General features: G+C 41.0%; 2 protein-coding genes across 8 annotated transcripts in view; both read left to right on the top strand.

The window, feature by feature from the left end:
* The window catches only part of LOC132459345 (tumor necrosis factor receptor superfamily member 14-like), a 96187-nt gene that overhangs the window by 59209 nt on the left and 12641 nt on the right, over window positions 1-24337 (top strand). The window contains exons 8-9 of one of the 6 annotated variants that reach the window (XM_060053855.1): window positions 16373-16398; window positions 17358-18013. The exons of 1 other annotated variant lie outside the window; for it this stretch is intronic. In XM_060053855.1, the coding sequence (XP_059909838.1) occupies window positions 16373-16398; window positions 17358-17426 (95 nt within the window). In that variant the 3' untranslated portion in view covers window positions 17427-18013. Of the gene's footprint in view, window positions 1-35; window positions 390-2042; window positions 2753-16372; window positions 17138-17357; window positions 18014-24337 lie in introns of those variants that run through there. 4 more of the 6 variants (XM_060053829.1, XM_060053838.1, XM_060053820.1 and 1 more) reach the window with 4 other exon arrangements.
* Window positions 1-24337, top strand: part of LOC132459247 (tumor necrosis factor receptor superfamily member 3-like) — a 276712-nt gene that overhangs the window by 247674 nt on the left and 4701 nt on the right. For both annotated transcript variants that reach the window (XM_060053657.1, XM_060053661.1), the window contains exons 10-11: window positions 5720-5742; window positions 12093-12129. In XM_060053657.1, coding sequence (XP_059909640.1) covers window positions 5720-5742; window positions 12093-12129 — 60 coding nt within the window. The remainder of the gene's footprint in view (window positions 1-5719; window positions 5743-12092; window positions 12130-24337) is intronic.

Here is a 24337-nt window from a genome sequence, read left to right as displayed (position 1 = left end):
CCTGACATGTTACTGTATTGTTTATCTCTATATAGAATTGATTGGTCGACATAATGAGGTAAGTGTTATTACTGGTTTGATACAGAACACAATAATATGTGTGAAGGTTCAAGGAGTTTAATTGTCATTGCAGTACACAACGAAATACAGGTTGACACTCTCTAGCAGCAGTTAGAGTTTACATGTCTAAACGACACAAAACACAAAAAGACGCAATAAGACAATCGCACAAAGACCAAATAACAAAAGTGGTTAAAAAAAATAATGTAAAAGAATATATATATATATGGATAAAGATTTCAGTGGAGGCCACAGCTGAAAAGTGCACAATACTAATAGTACACACACACACACACACACACACACACACACACACACACACACACACACACACACACACACACACACACACACACACACACACACACACACACACACCAACAGGTGAGGTGGACCTCACCTGTTGGTGCTGAAGAGTGAGTGTCTGCTCCTCCTCCTCACTAACCAGTGTGGTCTTATATTTGTAGTCAGATAGAGTTTTGATGCCTCTCCACATGCTCCTGGGGTCCTTGTTTTCAAAGTGACCCTCAAAGCTTTGTCCGTACTTGCCTTTGACCTCTTTAAAGGGGACCTATCATATCACCAGATGTGAATGTGATTAGCCATTACAAGCCGTTTTCAAAACGTACAGCTTTGTGACATCACAGTTGGGCGTGTCCACCTACGTTTGCTACAGTCCACTGGGTAGGCTGGTCGACTGATCTATCCAGCACACATCTAGGTGGACACGCCCGCCTGTGATGTCCCAATGCTGCATATTTTCAAATCTGCTTGTAATGGCTAATCACACTCACACCTGGTGGTATGATATGTCCCCTTTAAGGCCCTTTTTTAGGTCTCATCGGGCAGTTCTATAGGCCAGCCTGTCCCCCGACCTGAAGGCAGTATCTCTCGCCCTGAGCAGCGACCTCACATTAGCGTCAAACCAGGGTTTCTGATCAGGGAACACCTTGATGGTTCTGGTGCGCAGTACTGTCTCGGTGCAAAACTGAATGTAGTCCAGGACGTTAGAGGTGTACTCCTCCAAGTTGGCTCCCTGCGAAAATACATCCCATACTGAGCTCTAAAAACAGACCTGTAGTGATGTAACAGCTTCCTCACTCCATAGCTGTACTGTCTTCACAGCTGGTTTGGTTCTACAGCAACTGGTTTATAAGATGGAATCAGTGTCAAGGAGAAATGATCTGATAATCCAAGGTGTGGGGATGGTGCAGTTTTATATGCCCTGTGTAGATTTGTATATACTTAGTCCAGAGAGTTTTTATCTCTTGTTGGAAAGCATTAATTTTTGTGGAGTTATTAGAAGATGACCTTTAATGAACCCAATGTTGATATTTTATTTACATTTTTATCTTATAGAAAAGGGAATCACTGGAATTGGATGGGAAGTTAACTGGTAAGTTCTTATTCAACATGTTTCACTGTGTTCATGAGTAATAGATTACTTATTAATATCCAGTGATTTGCAAGGGTTACTGACTCACACCAAGTCAAATGATATCGCTGTGATTCAAAACATTTCATCTAATTGTCCCAGAGAGTCAGAGCCTACCTAGCAGAGGGACTAGAGTGGCAGACCTACTGAACAACATCATCTAGATATTAGATTATAGAATGGAGCTATCCATGTATATAAGACACTACTCTCATAGCTGGGGCGATGTGGCCAGCATAACGTCAGCTCAGTGGCGTTTATAACGTAGCTCACTGAGTCGTCATGACAACAGAGCAGGGACAAAGGGTTGAAAGACTACTGTCCTTGTTTGACGACCACAACTCGTCTAACCATGATACATGCATAAAATAACATGTATCATGGTAATATTTAACTAACATGTATTATGGTTAGGTTAAACTTACATGTATCATGATTATATATTAGGCTAACATGCATCATGTTACATTAAACTAACATGTATCAGGGTTATGCTGAATGATGTGACTGCTGTCCTGACATGTTGATGTGTTGTTTCTCTCTATAGAATTGGAAAAACTAATAGATGAGATGGTAAGTGTTATTACTTGTTTGATACAGAACACAATAACATGTGTGAACCTAGCTGGCAGTGGTGGAGTTATTAGATGATGACCAGAGGCGGATTAACACCCAGGCTAGCCTCGGCTGAGCCTAGGGGCCCAGGTGTGCAAGGGGCCCTGGATTGGACACACTATTATCAATTTGACTTAAAATAAAAAAAGACTTGACTCCTATTGGCCAATAACAAGAAACGTTAAAAAGTGAAGCAGCTGATTGGGTAGATGTGTGGGCCATGTCATGTGACCAGGTTCATAAAGTCAGTTTGGTTGTAAAGGAATACCTCACGTCTGCTGGACAGCAAAGAGGCAGAATGTCTGAAAAGCGAAAAGCACAAGTGTTCCCATTTGTCGATATAGCACTCTGACTATTTATGACTTTGCCTGTGACCAATGCCAGCAGGGGGCGCTCTTTTTCAAAATTGGTGCTAGTTACAGAAAGACTGAGATCCACAATGGGCCAAAACAGACTGAATCACCCGTCTCTGATCTGTCCATTAACAGCGATATTCTTCGCAATTTGGATTTTACCAGCCTCATTAAGGAGTTCTCTGTCGGTCGGTCGGTCGGTCCCCAGAAATACATGGTTAACTTGCAGCAGATATGGGGAACTCACCCTTGTTTCTGTATTATTGCTGTTTAGTGAAGGCCGTCTCAATGTGTGTGTATGCCAGTGCTCCCCGATTGTGTGTGTGAGGGCCATGTAATATTCCTAGCACGCTTTTACACATGGCACTGAATTGAGTTTTTTCTACGTGATCAGTAAGGGGACCACACAAAAATAGTAGCCTAGGGGCCAATGACCACCTTAATCCACCACTGATGATGACCTTGTGATGAACCCAATGTTCATATTGGATTGACATTTTTATTTTATTGAAAAAGGTAACACCGGACCAGGTGAGGGAGTGTGTGGGTAAGTTCTCATTCCACAATTTTCACTGTGGTAATAAGTAACAGATAACTTATGAATATCCAGTGATTTGCAAGGGTTACTGACTCACACCAAGTCAAATGATATCGCTGTAATTCAAAACATTTCATCGAATTGTACCAGAGAGTCAGAGCCTACACTGGAAAAAGGTTTTTAAGCCGTACTTCATCTGATTATTATTTTGTAATTCAATTCAAATATGCATGTTTTATTTTTAAAATAACTTTTTTTTATTTCAAAATACTGTGAAATATAGATATTTTTAATTAGGAGCTCAATTAAGAAATATCCATTTTGACAAATGTAAAATTGTAAGGTTGTGTATTCAACTGATTAATAATTTTGTCATTCAATCCAACTAAACATTTTTGGTTTTCTTCCTAAAACACTGTTATATTTGATTAGGAGCTCAATTTAGAAATATTTGTTTAGACAAATGTACAATTTCAAGGTTACGTACAAGCCTGCGCATGCGCATTAAATACAAAGACGCTTACGACTACTGGACCAAACCGCAGTGTTGCCAACTTAGCGATTTTGTCGCTATATTTAGCTACTTTTCAGACCCCTTTGGCGACTTTTTTTCAAAACAGCGAGAAGCGACAAATCTAGCTCCTTTTTCAGCTGCTATTGGTGACTTTTGGCGACTTTTTGAGGTGAAAGCACTATCGCTATTACCTCTTCACAACGAGCACCGGGTGCCTGCGCGGCCCCTCCCCCGTCTCAACGCGCTTACAGGCAGCTCAGTCCTCGTGGTAAAAAGCAAACTCAGGAACCGGATGTCCTTGCAGACCTTAAACTTCATCCTATACATCCGATATGGATTAAAGCTGTCAGGTGATGCTTGCTTTGAGCACCAGCTGCCTGATCATGTTTTGAAGCTTTTTGGAACATCAGCTGCTTATTCATTCAAGGTAGCACCACAGCTGAACCTGCAGTAGAGAGCCTTGACCAGAGTGACGATGACTCACTGGTTCTGTGAGCTAGCACAGCCTGTGTCTGGAGGGAGGCCTGGAGTAGGCCTAACTCTGCCATTTAGATTGTTAATATATATTGTATACAAAAATATGTTATGTTTAAAAAATGTCATGTTTAAATGAGAAACAATTGTTTGATTAAATTTTAATCTTTTTGATTGGATAAAACAAATTATTTCTGATAGATATTTCTTAAATGAGAAACAATTGTTTGATTCGATTTATATCTTTTAATTTGGATGAAACAAATTATATCGGATGCATATTATGACTTAAATGAGAAACAATTGTTTGATTAAATTTTAATCTTTTTGATTGGATAAAACAAATTATTTCTGATAGATATTTCTTAAATGAGAAACAATTGTTGGAGTGAATCAATATTTTTTTGTTCAGGATTTAACATACGATTTAAATGTATAAACTTCATTCAAATAATAGAATTAGACTTGGTGCCAAGTTGTATTATTTTGTTTTTATGAACATAGGAAATATTGTTTGAGGCAAGCTATATATTTGTCATTGGCTCAAGTTATGTAATATAGATGTGAACCATTACCCTACATTTTTTTAATTGGTTCAATGAAAGACTTTTTCCAGTGTACCTAGCAGAGGGACCAAAGTGGCAGACCTACTGAACAACATCATCTAGATATTAGATTATAGAATGGAGCTATCCATGTATATTAGACACTACTCTCATAGCTGGGGCGATGTGGCCAGCATAACGTCAGCTCAGTGGCTCACATATTCAGTATGTCAAGATGTTCTTCTGTGTAGAGGCTAATTCAGAGTGGTAACCAGGAACTAATTAAACTGATTATACATGATTAGAATATATGGAGCAGTTCATAATAATAGGATGCATACGTTTCATAATATCAATCATAGTCCTGGGAGGTAAGCATTACATTAAGCTTATTCAACTCATTCAACTAACATGTATCATGGTTACATTAAACTAACATGTATCATGGTTATAACCATGATACATGTTAGTTTAATCTATAGATTTTAATAACATGTATCATGGTTATAACCATGATGTTAGTTTAATCTATAGATTTTAATAACATGTATCATGGTTATAACCATGATGTTAGTTTAATCTATAGATTTAAATAACATGTATCATGGTTATAACCATGATGTTAGTTTAATCTATAGATTTTAATAACATGTATCATGGTTATAACCATGATGTTAGTTTAATCTATAGATTTTAATAACATGTATCATGGTTATAACCATGATGTTAGTTTAATCTATAGATTTTAATAACATGTATCATGGTTATAACCATGATGTTAGTTTAATCTATAGATTTTAATAACATGTATCATGGTTATAACCATGATGTTAGTTTAATCTATAGATTTTAATAACATGTATCATGGTTATAACCATGATGTTAGTTTAATCTATAGATTTTAATAACATGTATCATGGTTATAACCATGATGTTAGTGTAATCTATAGATTTTAATAACATGTATCATGGTTATAACCATGATGTTAGTTTAATCTATAGATTTTAATAACATGTATCATGGTTATAACCTGACCCTAAACAGACCATAATGGAGATCCTTTGTTGCTGCCCTACATGCCAGTAGGCATAAAGGGCAGTCAGTAAGTACCATGGTGACATTAGACTAACTAATGATAGTGACTGCTGTCCTGACATGTTACTGTATTGTTTATCTCTATATAGCATTGTGGGAACGACTTAATAAGGTAAGTGTTATTACTGGTTTGATACAGAACACAATAATATGTGTGACCCTAGCTGGCAGTGGTGAAGCTATTAGATGATGACCTTGGAATGAACCCAATGTTGATATTGTATTTACATTTTTATTTTATAGAAAAAGAATAGAACACAGAAACAGAAGAGGAAGTTTGTTGGTAAGTTCTTAAACACTGACATTTATCATGGTTACTTTAAACTCTATCATGTATCATGATAACATTAAACTAACATGTATCAGGGTTATGCTGAACGATATTGACCGCTGTCCTGACATGTTACTGTATTGTTTATCTCTAAACAGAATTGATGCATCAATATAGGGAGGTAAGTGTTATTACTGTTTTGATACAGAAGAACACAATAATATGTGTGAAGGTTCAAGGAGTTTAATTGTCATTGTAGTACACAACAAAATACAGTTATGCAGTCTCTAGCAGCAGTTTAATTTCATACACACACCCACACACACACACACACACCAAACACAGAGACAAACAGACACACACACACACACACACACACACACATACACACATACACACACACACACACACACACACACACACACACACACACACACACACACACACACACACACACACACACACACACACATCACCCTGTCCATATTGTGCCCATCAAGTCCAGTCTGTTGTGTGTGTGGGGGGGCGGGGCGGGGCGGGGGGGGGGTGGGGGTTGGAAGCTACTGCTCCTGGAGGAGAGTTGTCCTTAGTGCTTTGTTAGGGGGTTGGGGGGTGATGGAGGCTACTGCTCCTGGAGGAGAGTTGTCCTTAGTGCTTTGTTAGGGGGTTGGGGGGTGATGGAGGCTACTGCTCCTGGAGGAGAGTTGTCCTTAGTGCTTTGTTAGGGGGTTGAGGGGTGATGGAGGCTACTGCTCCTGGAGGAGAGTTGTCCTTAGTGCTTTGTTAGGGGGTTGGGGGGTGATGGAGGCTACTGCTCCTGGAGGAGAGTTGTCCTTAGTGCTTTGTTAGGGGGTTGGGGGGTGATGGAGGCTACAGCTCCTGGAGGAGAGTTGTCCTTAGTGCTTTGTTAGGGGGTTGGGGGGTGATGGAGGCTACTGCTCCTGGAGGAGAGTTGTCCTTAGTGCTTTGTTAGGGGGTTGGGGGGTGATGGAGGCTACTGCTCCTGGAGGAGAGTTGTCCTTAGTGCTTTGTTAGGGGGTTGGGGGGTGATGGAGGCTACTGCTCCTGGAGGAGAGTTGTCCTTAGTGCTTTGTTAGGGGGTTGGGGGGTGATGGAGGCTACTGCTCCTGGAGGAGAGTTGTCCTTAGTGCTTTGTTAGGGGGTTGGGGGGTGATGGAGGCTACAGCTCTTGGGGAAAAGCTGTTCCTCAGTCTTGTGGTGCGGGCCCGCAGTGTGCGGTACCTCTTCCCTGATGGGAGGGGGACAAACAAGGTGTCTCCAGGGTGAGTTTTATCAGTGCTGATTGACCTTGCCTTCCTCTTCAGGCGGTCAGCACACACAGAGTCCAGGTCTGGGAGCTCAGCTCCTATGATCTTTATTGCTGACCTAACCACCCTGGCCAAGTCCCTCCTGCTCTCCGCTGTGCAGCCTGCATACCACACACTGCAGCCCTGGCAGAGGATGCTCTCAATTGTGCTCCTATAAAAGTGAATGAGCAGGTGTGAGGATAAACCAGCCTGTTGGAGCTTCAGTAGAAAGAAGAGCCTCTTCTGGGCCCTCTTTACAAAGTTGGAGATGTTAGTAGCCCATGTTAGGTCCTTGGTGTTGTACCCTCCCCACTCGCAGACCTGTGCCTTGGGTCCTTGTTTTCAAAGTGACCCTCAATGCGCTGTCTGTGCTTGCCTTTGACTTCTTTAAAGGGGACATATCATACCACCAGATGTGAGTGTGATTAGCCATCACAAGCCGTTTTCAAAATGTGCAGCATTGTTGTGACATCACAGGTGGGCGTGTCCACCTAGATGTGTGACGGACAGATGTGCAACGTTTGCTTCAGTCCACTGGGTAGGCTGTAGGGCTGTCAAAATTGCTCAAAAATGACATTTGAATGTTCGTTTGGAAAAAAATCACGAATTCGAACTATTCGAATATCTGGTTGCCTATTTTACGCAGTTGCCGTCAATATGTCAATAATGCGACAAAACCATGGTTCAAATTAGTGGGATATATATATATATATATACGTCTCGTTGAGAGTGCTGGTGGGCGGCGGCTTCCTGCTGGGCATTTCCTTACTTTAAAACGAGGGACATCGCGAACAGACAGGCTCATTCACAAAGCAGTTAGGCGCTTGTACCGCGGGAGTGTTTTTTCACATTAGAATATTATGAGGGACATCGCGAACAGACAGAGGCTCACTCACAAAGCAGATAGGCGCTTGTGTAACCGAGCGTTGGCACTTAGATATTTATGTGACAAGAATGACACAAGCGTGGAAGGGAAAATAGTCTCGTTTACTTAGTACATATCAGAAGTCACCCAGTCACAGCGTGAGAGCTGGAATACCTATATCCAAGTACGGAAACCCAGAGGGGATAAAATACATTCGCTCTTCACAATACTAGTCTGTTACACTTGTACCGCGGGAGTGTTTTTTCACATTCGAATATTATGAGGGACATCGCGAACAGACAGAGGCTCACTCACAAAGCAGATAGAGGCGCTTGTACCGTGGGAGTGTTTTTTCACATTCGAATATTAATTTTCACGTTCGAATTCGCGTTTTTGGATACATTTCGATCGAACTTCGAATATTCGTTGACAGCCCTAGTAGGCTGGTAGACTGATCTATCCAGCACACATCTAGGTGGACACGCCCGCCTGTGATGTCCCAATGCTGCATATTTTCCAACCTGCTTGTAACGGCTAATCACACTCACACCTGGTGGTATGATATGTCCCCTTTAAGGCCCTTTCTTAGGTCTCGTCGGGCAGTTCTATAGGCCAGCCTGTCCCCCGACCTGAAGGCAGTATCTCTCGCCCTGAGCAGCGACCTCACATTACCGGCAAACCAGGGTTTCTGATCAGGGAACACCTTGATGGTTCTGGTGCGCAGCACTGTCTCGGTGCAAAACTGAATGTAGTCCAGGACGTTAGAGGTGTCCTCCTCACAGTTGGCTCCCTGCGAAAATACCTCCCATACTGAGCTCTAAAAACAGACCTGTAGTGATGTAACAGCTTCCTCACTCCATACCTGTACTGTCTTCACAGCTGGTTTGGTTCTACAGCAACTGGTTTATAAGATGGAATCAGTGTCAAGGAGATATGATCTGATAATCCGAGGTGTGGGGATGGTGCAGCTTTATATGCCCTGTGTATATTTGGATATACTTGGTCCAGAGAGTTTTTATCTCTTGTTGGAAAGCATACATTTTTGTGGAGTTATTAGAAGATGACCTTTAATGAACCCAATGTTGATATTTTATTTACATTTTTATCTTATAGAAAAATGCAGAACTGAAAGTGGATTGGACGTTAACTGGTAAGTTCTTATTCAACATGTTTCACTGTGTTCATGAGTAACAGATCATTTATTAATATCCAGTGATTTGCAAGGGTTACTGACTCACACCAAGTCAAATGATATCGCTGTGATTAAAACATTTCATCTAATTGTACCAGAGAGTCAGAGCCTACCTAGCAGAGGGACCAGAGTGGCTGACCTACTGAACAACATCCTCTAGATATTATATTATAGAATGGAGCTATCCATGTATATAAGACACTACTCTCATAGCTGGGGCGATGTGGCCAGCATAACGTCAGCTCAATGGCGTTTATAACGTAGCTCACCGAGTCGTCATGACAACACAGAGCAGGGACGTAGGGTAGAAAGACTTCTGTCCTTGTTTGACGACCACAACTCGTCTAACCATGATACATGTATAAAATAACATGTATCATGGTTAGATTTAACTAACATGTATTATGGTTAGGTTAAACTAACATGTATCATGATTATATTAAGCTAACATGAATCATGTAACATTAAACTCTTAACATGTATCAGGGTTATGCTGAATGATGTGACTGCTGTCCTGACATGTTGATGTGTTGTTTCTCTCTCTAGATTTTGAAAAACTAATACCTAAGATGGTAAGTGTTATTCCTGGTTTGATACAGAACACAATAACATGTGTGAACCTAGCTGGCAGTGGTGGAGTTATTAGATGATGACCAGAGGTGGATTAACACCCAGGCTAGCTTCGGCTGAGCCTAGGGGCCCTGGATTGGACAGACTATTTTCAATTTTACTTAAAATAAAAAACGACTTGACTCCTATTGGCCCATAGCAAGAAAAATTAAAAAGTGAAGCAGCTGATTGGGTAGATGTGTGGGCCATGTCATGTGACCAGGTTCATAAAGTCAGTTTGGTTGTAAAGGAATACGTCACGTCTGCTGGACAGCAAAGAGGCAGAATGTCTGAAAAGCGAAAAGCACAAGTGTTTCCATTAGTCGATATAGCACTCTGACTATTGATGACTTTGCCTGTGACCAATGCCAGCAGGGGGCGCTCTTTTTCAAAATTGGTGCTAGTTACAGAAAGACTGAGATCCACAATGGGCCAAAACAGACTGAATCACCCGACTCTGATCCGTCCATTAACAGCGATATTCTGCGTAAATTGGATTTTACCAGCCTCATTAAGGAGTTCTCTGTCGGTCGGTCGGTCCCCAGAAATACGTGGTCACAGCAGCTATGGGGAACTCACACTTGTTTCTGTATCATTGCTGTTTTAGTGATGGGTGTGTGTGTGTGTGTGTGTGTGTGTGTGTGTGTGTGTGTGTGTGTGTGTGTGTGTGTGTGTGTGTGTGTGTGTGTGTGTGTGTGTGTGTGTGTGTGTGTGTGTGTGCCAGTGCTCCCCGAGTGTGTGCGTGAGGGCCATGTAATATTCCTTTGTTCACACATGGCACTAGATTTAGATTTTTTCTGCCCGATCAGTAAGGGGGCCTCACAGAGAAGTAGCCTAGGGGCCAATCACCACCTTAATCCACCACTGATGATGACATGTAATGAACCCAATGTTCATATTTGATTAACATTTTTATTTTATTAAAAAAGGAAACACCGGACCAGGTGGAGGCGTGTGACAGTAAGTTCTTATTCCACATGTTTCACTGTGTTAATAAGTAACGGATAACTTATTAATATCTAGTAATTTTCAAGGGTTACTGACTCACACCCAGTCAAATGATATCGCTGTGATTCAAAACATTTCCTCTAATTGTACCAGAGAGTCAGAGCCTACTAGCAGAGGGACCAGAGTGGCAGACCTACTGAACAACATCATCTAGATATTAGATTATAGAATGGAGCTATCCATATATATAAGACACTACTCTCATAGCTGGGGCGATGTGGCCAGCATAACGTCAGCTCAGTGGCGTTTATAACGTAGCTCACTGAGTCGTCATGACAACACAGAGCAGGGACAAAGGGTAGAAAGACTTCTGTCCTTGTTTGACGGTGATAATGGCAGCCGTCTCCCTACACGTATTCAGTCTGTCGAGATGTTCTTCTGTGTAGAGGCTAATCCAGAGTGGAAACCAGGAACTGGTTCAACTGATTCTACATGATTAGAATATATGGAGCAGTTCATAATAATAGGATGGATATGTTTAATAATATCAACCATAGTCCTGGGAGGTAAGCATTACATTAAGCTTATTCAACTCATTCAACTAACATGTATCATGGTTACATTAAACTAACATCTATCATGGTTATAACCATGATGTTAGTTTAATCTATAGATTTTAATAACATCTATCATGGTTATAACCATGATGTTAGTTTAATCTATAGATTTTAATAACATCTATCATGGTTCTAACCATGATGTTAGTTTAATCTATAGATTTTAATAACATCTATCATGGTTATAACCATGATGTTAGTTTAATCTATAGATTTTAATAACATGTATCCTGGTTATAACCATGATGTTAGTTTAATCTATAGATTTTAATAACATGTATCATGGTTATAACCATGATGTTAGTTTAATCTATAGATTTTAATAACATGTATCATGGTTATAACCTGACCCTAAACAGACCATAATGGAGATCCTTTGTTGCTGCCCTACATGCCAGTAGGCATAAAGGGCAGTCAGTAAGAACCATGGTGACATTAGACTAACTAATGATAGTGACTGCTGTCCTGACATGTTACTGTATTGTTTATCTCTCTATAGAATTGTGGAGACAACTTTATACGGTAAGTGTTATTACTGGTTTGATACAGAACACAATAATATGTGTGACCCTAGCTGGCAGTGGTGGAGTTATTAGATGATGACCTTTTAATGAACCCAATGTTGATATTGTATTTACATTTTTATTTTATAGAAAAAGAAAACACAGAAACAGAAGATGAAGCTTGATGGTAAGTTGTTATTACACATGTTTCACTTTCTAAATGAGTAACAGATAACTTAGATATAATATATTGAGCAGTTCGTAATAATAGGATCCATATCTTTCATAATATCAATCATAGTCCTGGGAGGTAAGGGTTAGATTAAACTCTGACATGTTGTATCATGGTTACTTTAAACTCTATCATGTATCATGATGCATTAAACTAACATGTATCATGTTACATTAAACTAACATGTATCATATTACATTAAACTAATATGTATCAGGGTTATGCTGAATGATATTGACTGCTGTCCTGACATGTTACTGTATTGTTTATCTCTAAACAGAATTGATCCATCAATATAGGGAGGTAAGTGTTATTACTTGTTTGATACAGAACACAATAATATGTGTGAAGATTCAAGGAGTTTAATTGTCATTGTAGTACACAACGAAATACAGGTTGACACTCTAGCAGCAGTTTAAGTTCACACTCACTCACACACACACACACACACACACACACACACACACACACACACACACACACACACCACCCTGTACATATTGTGCCCATCAAGTCCAGTCTGTTGTGTGTGTGGAGGGGCGGGGCGGGGGGGTTGTGGGGGTTGGAAGCTACTGCTCCTGGAGGAGAGTTGTCCTTAGTGCTTTGTTAGGGGGTTGTGGGGGTCTGAAGCTACTGCTCCTGGAGGAGAGTTGTCCTTAGTGCTTTGTTAGGGGGTTGGGGGGTGATGGAGGCTACTGCTCCTGGAGGACAGTTGTCCTTAGTGCTTTGTTAGGGGGTTGGGGGGTGATGGAGGCTACTGCTCCTGGAGGAGAGTTGTCCTTAGTGCTTTGTTAGGGGGTTGGGGGGTGATGGAGGCTACTGCTCCTGGAGGACAGTTGTCCTTAGTGCTTTGTTAGGGGGTTGGGGGGTGATGGAGGCTACTGCTCCTGGAGGAGAGTTGTCCTTAGTGCTTTGTTAGGGGGTTGGGGGGTGATGGAGGCTACTGCTCCTGGAGGAGAGTTGTCCTTAGTGCTTTGTTAGGGGGTTGGGGGGTGATGGAGGCTACTGCTCCTGGAGGAGAGTTGTCCTTAGTGCTTTGTTAGGGGGTTGGGGGGTGATGGAAGCTACTGCTCCTGGAGGAGAGTTGTCCTTAGTGCTTTGTTAGGGGGTTGGGGGGTGATGGAGGCTACTGCTCCTGGAGGAGAGTTGTCCTTAGTGCTTTGTTAGGGGGTTGGGGGGTGATGGAGGCTACAGCTCCTGGAGGAGAGTTGTCCTTAGTGCTTTGTTAGGGGGTTGGGGGGTGATGGAGGCTACTGCTCCTGGAGGAGAGTTGTCCTTAGTGCTTTGTTAGGGGGTTGGGGGGTGATGGAGGCTACAGCTCTTGGGGAAAAGCTGTTCCTCAGTCTTGTGGTACGGGCCCGCAGTGTGCGGTACCTCTTCCCTGATGGGAGGGGGACAAACAAGGTGTGTCCAGGGTGAGTTTTATCAGTGCTGATTGACCTTGCCTTCCTCTTCAGGCGGTCACCACACACAGAGTCCAGGTCTGGGAGCTCAGCTCCTATGATCTTTATTGCTGACCTAACCACCCTGGCCAAGTCCCTCCTGCTCTCCGCTGTGCAGCCTGCATACCACACACTGCAGCCCTGGCAGAGGATGCTCTCAATTGTGCTCCTATAAAAGTGAATGAGCAGGTGTGAGGATAAACCAGCCTGTTGGAGCTTCAGTAGAAAGAAGAGCCTCTTCTGGGCCCTCTTTACAAAGTTGGAGATGTTAGTAGCCCATGTTAGGTCCTTGGTGTTGTACCCTCCCCACTCGCAGACCTGTGCCTTGGGTCCTTGTTTTCAAAGTGACCCTCAATGCGCTGTCTGTGCTTGCCTTTGACTTCTTTAAAGGGGACATATCATACCACCAGATGTGAGTGTGATTAGCCATCACAAGCCGTTTTCAAAATGTGCAGCATTGTTGTGACATCACAGGTGGGCGTGTCCACCTAGATGTGTGACGGACAGATGTGCAACGTTTGCTTCAGTCCACTGGGTAGGCTGTAGGGCTGTCAAAATTGCTCAAAAATGACATTTGAATGTTCGTTTGGAAAAAAATCACGAATTCGAACTATTCGAATATCTGGTTGCCTATTTTACGCAGTTGCCGTCAATATGTCAATAATGCGACAAAACCATGGTTCAAATTAGTGGGATATATATATATATATATATATATATATATATATATATATATACGTCTCGTTGAGAGTGCTGGTGGGCGGCGGCTTCCTGCTGGGCATTTCCTTACTTTAAAACGAGGGACATCGCGAACAGACAGGCTCATTCACAAAGCAGTTAGGCGCTTGTACCGCGGGAGTGTTTTTTCACATTCGAATATTATGAGGGACATCGCGAACAGACAGAGGCTCACTCACAAAGCAGATAGGCGCTTGTGTAACCGAGCGTTGGCACTTAGATATTTATGTGACAAGAATGACACAAGCGTGGAAGGGAAAATAGTCTCGTTTACTTAGTACATATCAGAAGTCACCCAGTCACAGCGTGAGAGCTGGAATACCTATATCCAAGTACGGAAACCCCGAGGGGATAAAATACATTCGCTCTTCACAATACTAGTCTGTTACACTTGTACCGCGGGAGTGTTTTTTCACATTCAAATATTATGAGGGACATCGCAAACAGACAGAGGCTCACTCACAAAGCAGATAGAGGCGCTTGTACCGTGGGAGTGTTTTTTCACATTCGAATATTAATTTTCACGTTCGAATTCGCGTTTTTGGATACATTTCGAACGAATATTCGAACTTCGAATATTCGTTGACAGCCCTAGTAGGCTGGTAGACTGATCTATCCAGCACACATCTAGGTGGACACGCCCGCCTGTGATGTCCCAATGCTGCATATTTTCCAACCTGCTTGTAACGGCTAATCACACTCACACCTGGTGGTGTGATACGTCCCCTTTAAGGCCCTTTTTTAGGTCTCGTCGGGCAGTTCTATAGGCCAGCCTGTCCCCCGACCTGAAGGCAGTATCTCTCGCCCTGGGCAGCGACCTCACATTACCGTCAAACCAGGGTTTCTGATCAGGGAACACCTTGATGGTTCTGGTGCGCAGCACTGTCTCGGTGCAAAACTGAATGTAGTCCAGGACGTTAGAGGTGTCCTCCTCACAGTTGGCTCCCTGAGTAAATACCTCCCATTCTGTGCTCTCAAGCAGACCTGTAGTGATGTAACAGCTTCTTCACTCCATACCTGTACTGTCTTCACAGCTGGTTTGGTTCTACAGCAACTGGTTTATAAGATGGAATCAGTGTCAAGGAGATATGATCTGATAATCCGAGGTGTGGGGATGGTGCAGCTTTATATGCCCTGTGTATATTTGGATATACTTGGTCCAGAGAGTTTTTATCTCTTGTTGGAAAGCATACATTTTTGTGGAGTTATTAGAAGATGACCTTTAATGAACCCAATGTTGATATTTTATTTACGTTTTTATCTAATAGAAAACTGCAGAACTGAAAGTGGATTGGACGTTAACTGGTAAGTTCTTATTCAACATGTTTCACTGTGTTCATGAGTAACAGATCATTTATTAATATCCAGTGATTTGCAAGGGTTACTGACTCACACCAAGTCAAATGATATCGCTGTGATTAAAACATTTCATCTAATTGTACCAGAGAGTCAGAGCCTACCTAGCAGAGGGACCAGAGTGGCTGACCTACTGAACAACATCCTCTAGATATTATATTATAGAATGGAGCTATCCATGTATATAAGACACTACTCTCATAGATGGGGCGATGTGGCCAGCATAACGTCAGCTCAGTGGCGTTTATAACGTAGCTCACCGAGTCGTCATGACAACAGAGCAGGGACAAATGGTAGAATGACTTCTGTCCTTGTTTGACGATCAGAACTCGTCTAACAATGATACATGTATAAAATAACATGTATCATGGTAAGATTAAACTAACTTGTATTATGGTTAGGTTAAACTAACATGTCTCATGATTATATTAAGCTAACATGAATCATGTTACGTTAAACTCTTAACATGCATCAAGGTTAAATTCAACTAACATGGATCATGGTACATTAAACTATCATGTATCAGGGTTACATGCAACTAACATGTATCATGTTACATTAAACTAACATGTATCATGTTACATTAAACTAACATGTATCAGGGTTATGCTGAATGATGTGACTGCTGTCCTGACATGTTGATGTGTTGTTTCTCTCTATAGAATTGGAAAAACAAATAGATGAGATGGTAAGTGTTATTACTGGTTTGATACAGAACACAATAATATGTGTGAACCTAGCTGGCAGTGGTGGAGTTATTAGATGATGACCAGAGGCGGATTAACACCCAGGCTAGCCTTGGCTGAGCCTAGGGGCCCAGGTGTGCACGGGGCCCTGGATGGGCCAGACTATTTTAAATTTGACTTAAAATAAAAAAAGACTTGACCCCTATTGGCCCATAACAAGAACCATTAAAAAGTGAAGCAGCTGATTGGGTAGATGTGTGGGTCATGTCATGTGACCAGGTTCATAAAGTCAGTTTGGTTGTAAAGGAATACGTCACATCTGCTGGACAGCAAAGAGGCAGAATGTCAGAAAAGCGAAAAGCACAAGTGTTTCCATTTGTCGATACAGCACTCAGACTATTAATGACTTGCCTGTGTCCAATGCCAGCGGGGGACGCTATTTTCTCAAAATTGGCGCTAGTTACAGAAAGACTGAGATCCACAATGGGCCAAAACAGACTGAATCTCCTGTCTCTGATCTGTCCATTAACAGCGATATTCTTGGCAAATTAGATTTTACCAGCCTCATTAAGGAGTTCGGTCGGTCGGTCGGTCCCCAGAAATACGTGGTCACAGCAGCTATGGGGAATTCACCCTTGTTTCTGTATCATTGCTGTTTTAGTGAAGGCCGACTCAATGTGTGTGTGTGTGTGTGTGTGTGTGTGTGTGTGTGTGTGTGTGTGTGTGTGTGTGTGTGTGTGTGTGTGTGCCAGTGCTCCGCGAGTGTGTGCGTGAGGGCTATGTAATATTCCTTTGTTTACACATGGCACTAAATTTAGTTTTTTTCTGCGTGATCAGTAAGGGGGCCTCACAAAGTAGTAGGCTAGGGGCCAATGACCACCTTAATAATCCACCACTGGGGATGACCATGTAATCAACCCAATGTTCATATTTGAATCACATTTTTATTTTATTTATAAAGGAAACACCGGAACAGAGGTCGGAGTATTACGGTAAGTTCTTACACATGCTTCACTTTGTTCATGAGTAACAGATCATTTATTAATATCCATGATTTTCAAGGGTTACTGACTCACACCAAGCCAAATGATATCGCTGTGATTCAAAACATTTCATCTAATTGTACCAGAGAGTTAGAGCCTACCTAGCAGAGGGACCAGAGTGGCAGACCTACTGAACAACATCCTCTAGATATTAGATTATAGAATGGAGCTATCCATGTATATAAGACACTACTCTCATAGCTGGGGCGATGTGGCCAGCATAACGTCAGCTCAGTGGCGTTTATAACGTAGCTCACTGAGTCGTCATGACAACACAGAGCAGGGACAAAGGGTAGAAAGACTTCTGTCCTTGTTTGATCACGATAATGGCAGCCGTCTCCCTACACGTATTCAGTCTGTCAAGATGTTCTTCTGTGTGGAGGCTAATTCAGAGTGGAAACCAGGAACTGGTTCAACTGATTATACTTGATTAGAATATATGGAGCAGTTCATAATAATAGGATGGATACGTATCATAATATCAACCATAGTCCTGGGAGGTAAGCATTACATTAAGCTTATTCAACTCATTCAATTTAACTAACATGTATCATGGTTACATTAAACTAACATGTATCATGGTTATAACCATGATGTTAGTTTAATCTATAGATTTTAATAACATGTATCATGGTTATAACCATGATGTTAGTTTAATCTATAGATTTTAATAACATGTATCATGGTTATAACCATGATGTTAGTTTAATCTATAGATTTTAATAACATGTATCATGGTCATAACCATGATGTTAGTTTAATCTATAGATTTAAATAACATCTATCATGGTTATAACCATGATGTTAGTTTAATCTGTAGATTTAAATAACATGTATCATGGTTATAACCATGATGTTAGTTTAATCTATAGATTTAAATAACATGTATCATGGTTATAACCATGATGTTAGTTTAATCTGTAGATTTAAATAACATGTATCATGGTTATAACCATGATGTTAGTTTAATCTATAGATTTAAATAACATGTATCATGGTTATAACCATGATGTTAGTTTAATCTATAGATTTAAATAACATGTATCATGGTTATAACCATGATGTTAGTTTAATCTGTAGATTTAAATAACATGTATCATGGTTATAACCATGATGTTAGTTTAATCTATAGATTTAAATAACATGTATCATGGTTATAACCATGATGTTAGTTTAATCTGTAGATTTAAATAACATGTATCATGGTTATAACCATGATGTTAGTTTAATCTATAGATTTTAATAACATGTATCATGGTTATAACCATGATGTTAGTTTAATCTATAGATTTTAATAACATGTATCATGGTTATAACCATGATGTTAGTTTAATCTATAGATTTAAATAACATGTATCATGGTTATATCCATGATGTTAGTTTAATCTATAGATTTTAATAACATGTATCATGGTTATAACCATGATGTTAGTTTAATCTATAGATTTTAATAACATGTATCATGGTTATAACCATGTTAGTTTAATCTATAGATTTTAATAACATGTATCATGGTTATAACCATGATGTTAGTTTAATCTATAGATTTAAATAACATGTATCATGGTTATAACCATGATGTTAGTTTAATCTATAGATTTTAATAACATGTATCATGGTTATAACCATGATGTTAGTTTAATCTATAGATTTTAATAACATGTATCATGGTTATAACCATGATGTTAGTTTAATCTATAGATTTTAATAACATGTATCGTGGTTATAACCATGATGTTAGTTTAATCTATAGATTTTAATAACATGTATCATGGTTATAACCATGATGTTAGTTTAATCTATAGATTTTAATAACATGTATCATGGTTATAACCATGATGTTAGTTTAATCTATAGATTTTAATAACATGTATCATGGTTATAACCATGATGTTAGTTTAATCTATAGATTTTAATAACATGTATCATGGTTATAACCATGATGTTAGTTTAATCTATAGATTTTAATAACATGTATCATGGTTATAACCATGATGTTAGTTTAATCTATAGATTTTAATAACATGTATCATGGTTATAACCATGATGTTAGTTTAATCTATAGATTTTAATAACATGTGTCATGGTTATAACCATGATGTTAGTTTAATCTATAGATTTTAATAACATGTATCATGGTTATAACCATGATGTTAGTTTAATCTATAGATTTTAATAACATGTATCATGGTTATAACCATGATGTTAGTTTAATCTATAGATTTTAATAACATGTATCATGGTTATAACCATGATGTTAGTTTAATCTATAGATTTTAATAACATGTATCATGGTTATAACCATGATGTTAGTTTAATCTATAGATTTTAATAACATGTATCATGGTTATAACCATGATGTTAGTTTAATCTATAGATTTTAATAACATGTATCATGGTTATAACCTGACCCTAAACAGACCATAATGGAGATCCTTTGTTGCTGCCCTACGTGCCAGTAGGCATAAAGGGCAGTCAGTAAGTACCATGGTGACATTAGACTAACTAATGATAGTGACTGCTGTCCTGACATGTTACTGTATTGTTTATCTCTCTATAGAATGGATTGATAAACTTCTGGTGGTAAGTGTTGTTACTGGTTTGATACAGAACACAATAATATCTGTGACCCTAGCTGGCAGTGGTGGAGTTATTAGATGATGACCTTGTAATGAACCCAATGTTGATATTTTATTTACATTTTTATTTTATAGAAGAAGAAAACACAGAAACAGAAGAGGAAGCTTGTTGGTAAGTTCTTATTCCACATGTTTCACTTTCTAAATGAGTAGCAGATAACTTAGATAGAATATATTGAGCAGTTCATAATAATAGGATCCATATCTTTCATAATATCAATCATAGTCCTGGGAGGTAAGGGTTAGATTAAACTCTGACATGTATCATGGTTACTTTAAACTCTATCATGTATCATGATAACATTAAACTACTGACATGCATTGTGTTTAGATTGAATAAACATGTATCATGATACATTAAATTAACATGTATCATGGTACATTAAACTAAGATGTATCGAGGTTAACATGTATCAGGGTTATGCTGAATGATATTGACTGATCTCCTGACATCTTACTGTATTGTTTATCTCTATATAGAATTGAGTGATCGATATAAAAAGGTAAGTGTTATGATAAGACAATCACACAAAGACCAAATTACAAAAGTGGTTAAGAAATATATATATAATAGAATATATATATAAGTGCATAAAGATTTCAGTGGAGGCCACAGCTGAAAAGTGCACAATACTAATAGTAGACACACACACACACACACACACACACACACACACACACACACACACACACACACACACACACACACACACACACACACACACACACACACACACACACACACACACACACACACACACCACCCTGTACATATTGTGCCCATCAAGTCCAGTCTGTTGTGTGTGTGGGGGGGCGGGGCGGGGGGGGTGTGGGGGTTGGAGGCTACTGCTCCTGGAGGAGAGTTGTCCTTAGTGCTTTGTTAGGGGGTTGGGGGGTGATGGAGGCTACTGCTCCTGGAGGAGAGTTGTCCTTAGTGCTTTGTTAGGGGGTTGGGGGGTGATGGAGGCTACAGCTCCTGGAGGAGAGTTGTCCTTGGTGCTTTGTTAGGGGGTTGGGGGGTGATGGAGGCTACAGCTCTTGGGGAAAAGCTGTTCCTCAGTCTTGTGGTACGGGCCCGCAGTGTGCGGTACCTCTTCCCTGATGGGAGGGGGACAAACAAGGTGTCTCCAGGGTGAGTTTTACCTGTGCTGATTGACCTTGCCTTCCTCTTCAGGAGGTCACCACACACAGAGTCCAGGTCTGGGAGCTCAGCTCCTATGATCTTTATTGCTGACCTAACCACCCTGGCCAAGTCCCTCCTGCTCTCCGCTGTGCAGCCTGCATACCACACACTGCAGCCCTGGCAGAGGATGCTCTCAGTTGTGCTCCTATAAAAGTGAATGAGCAGAAGTGTGGATAAACCAGCCTGTTGGAGCTTCAGTAGATAGAAGAGCCTCTTCTGGGCCCTCTTTACAAGGTTGGAGATGTTAGTAGCCCATGTTAGGTCCTTGGTGTTGTACGTCCCCAGGAGTTTAACAGAGTCCCCCCTCTCCACTTCTTCCCCGTTGATGGTAAGTGGGGTCTGCGTGGTCCTCTTGGACCTCCTAAAGTCCACGAGGGTCTCATTTGTTTTGTGGTGTTTAGGACCAGGTTGTTATCCACACACCACTCTGCCATGTGTTGGACCTCCTGCCTGTAATGGCCCTCATTGTGGTCACTAATGAGCCCCCCCACAGTGGTGTCATCAGCTCATTTGATTATGGTGTTGGATGACTGGATGGGTACGCAGTCATGGTGAAGAGGGTGTAGAGGGCTGGGCTGAGTACACACCCCTGGGGCGCACCGGTGTTCAAGGTTATAGTTGAGGATGTCACATCCCCTACTCTGACATTCTGCGGTCTGTTTGAAACAAAGTCCAGGATCCATGAGCAGAGTGAGGTGGGGAGACCAAGATGAATGAGTTTGAGGACCAGTTTATGGGGGATTGTGGTGTTGAAGGCAGAGCTGAAGTCCACAAAGAGCATCCTTACATATGTGTTGGGGTACTCCAGGGGGGACAGGGCTGTGTGGAGCGTGACGGAGACAGCGTCCTCTGGGGATCAGTTTGCCTTATAGGCAAACTGGTGGCTGGTGGCTGGCAGGTAATGGCAGATTATTTTGGGATAGGGACGATGGTAGTGGACTTAAGGCAGGTGGGCACTGCCTTAAACCATCAGTATCATCAGTAGTGTCTGTAGTGTATGGGTGCACGTGAATAGTGTAGTATATCAGACCCATCTATAGACAGCCCTGCTGTCTGGGTAGGATCAGAGAGTGAGATGGCCCAGAAGCCATAAGTGTGGAGGAGCCTGAGGAGCCTGGAATGGAGATCAGGGGCCCTATTTTAACGGTCTGAAACGCAAGTGAGAAGCGCCAAACGCAAGTAGCTTTGTGGGCGGTCCTATGGCGATGTTGCTATTTTACCGGCGGATAAATGACTATTGTGCCCGACGCAAATCTAAAAAGGGTTGGTCTGAAGTAGCCTAATTACCCGTAGGTGTGGTTTGGGCGTAACGTGCAATAAACCAATGAGAGTGCCAGCTCCCATCCCCTTTAAGAGCCATGAGCGCATTTGAATCTAACGAGTTGATATTTCGACAGCGCTTTTGCAGTCTCCAATGAGACAGATGCATGCCCACATGAATTTCAAACTTCAAATGGCTCAGTTTATGGCCAAATAATCTGGCCTAATTCCCACATGGAATAGCGTTTTCTTCAACATCTTCAGAAATACTGAGTCCTCAAATACATTTCGGCAAAGAAAACTTAACACACATGTGATATGCAGTGACTGTGGTTCTATTTAATGATATACATACATAATAAACATACATACATAAGTACATTAATAAACATAGTTTCTTACCAATATTGCGTGCATTATCGTTATCGCCTTGTGTTCCTAATATGCATGTGTCCTCCCAATGTTAATATACATTGCCATGGACTGTGTTATGTGTTACGTGTTTAGTTTGCCTGTGTTTAAACAGATGGACGCACACACGCACGCCCGCATTCATTAATTAATTTACATATACACACACGTGTCACTCGCGGTAAAACAATGTTTTCTCAAGATCAAATACTCCTCAATCCTAAAAGTTATGGGCTTCTACACGATGACTGTGTTAAGAAAATATGTGTCTGCTGTACAGTGTTTGCAGATGCATTGATTTAAAAGTACAACTTATTACCGCTGTGTCAGCTGTTCTTTCCCAAATAATTTACCAAGAATGTGTAGCTAGGTAGAATAGAGAAGCAAAGTGTATGCGCGAGGTGCTCAAGCAACATTATGCATGCACCCTTAAAATAGCATCTGAACAACGCGCCACTGACTTTAAACCAGGTATTCCCTGGTTTGTGGCGGAATTGTTTTCTGAAACTGCAAAATAGCACCAGGGAATGTTTGGGCCAGAACACGCCGCCTCATTTTGCCGAACCGCCCCTTGGGGCGCAAGATCATTCCCTAATTTAACGACGCGTAGCGGTGGAGGGAGAAGAACGCTCTGCACCAGTTGCAAACCAGCAACGACACATGCGTCAGTGTAGAAAGTAAATTGCGCTGGATACACGATAGGGCCTCGGGTGTGTTACAGCTCCTGCTGCCGCACCAGAGACACGCCTCCACAATCCCCTGCACAACCATCCAGAGCGAGTTCATCACAGTGGTCTTATATTTGTAGTCAGTTAGAGTTTTGATGCCTCTCCACATGCTCCTGGGGTCCGTGTTTTCAAAGTGACCCTCAAGGCGCTGTCTGTACTTGCCTTTGGCCTCTTTTTTTTTGCATACATTTTTGTGGAGTTTTGGTAATACTTTCTTGGTAATACTAATAATAGTTAATAGATGATGACCATGTAATGAACCCAATGTTGATATTTTATTTAAATTTTTGTCTTATAGAAATACGAAACAATTGAACTGAATCTTGAGATCATTGGTAAGTTCTTATTCCACATGCTTCACTTCTTATTCCACATGCTTCACTTCTTATTCCACATGCTTCACACCATTTATGAATATCCAGTGATTTGCCAGGGTTACTGACTCACACCAACTCAGATGATTTCGCTGTGATTCAAAACATTTTTGGGGCGATGTGGCCAGCATAACGTCAGCTCAGTGGCGATTATAACGTAGCTCACTGAGTCGTTATGACAACACAGATCAGGGTAGAAAGGGCGCTTTCACTCCTTTAGTTCGTAGACTCGGTCCGATTCAGGGTGAAGGTGAGGCTTTGTTACATTTTAATTTGGTTCGGTCAGCGTTCACACTGGACTCT

Source organism: Gadus macrocephalus, chromosome 1 (assembly GCF_031168955.1).
Source record: "Gadus macrocephalus chromosome 1, ASM3116895v1".
NCBI classification, from domain to species: domain Eukaryota; kingdom Metazoa; phylum Chordata; class Actinopteri; order Gadiformes; family Gadidae; genus Gadus; species Gadus macrocephalus.
This window is presented reverse-complemented; position numbering and strand designations above follow the sequence as displayed.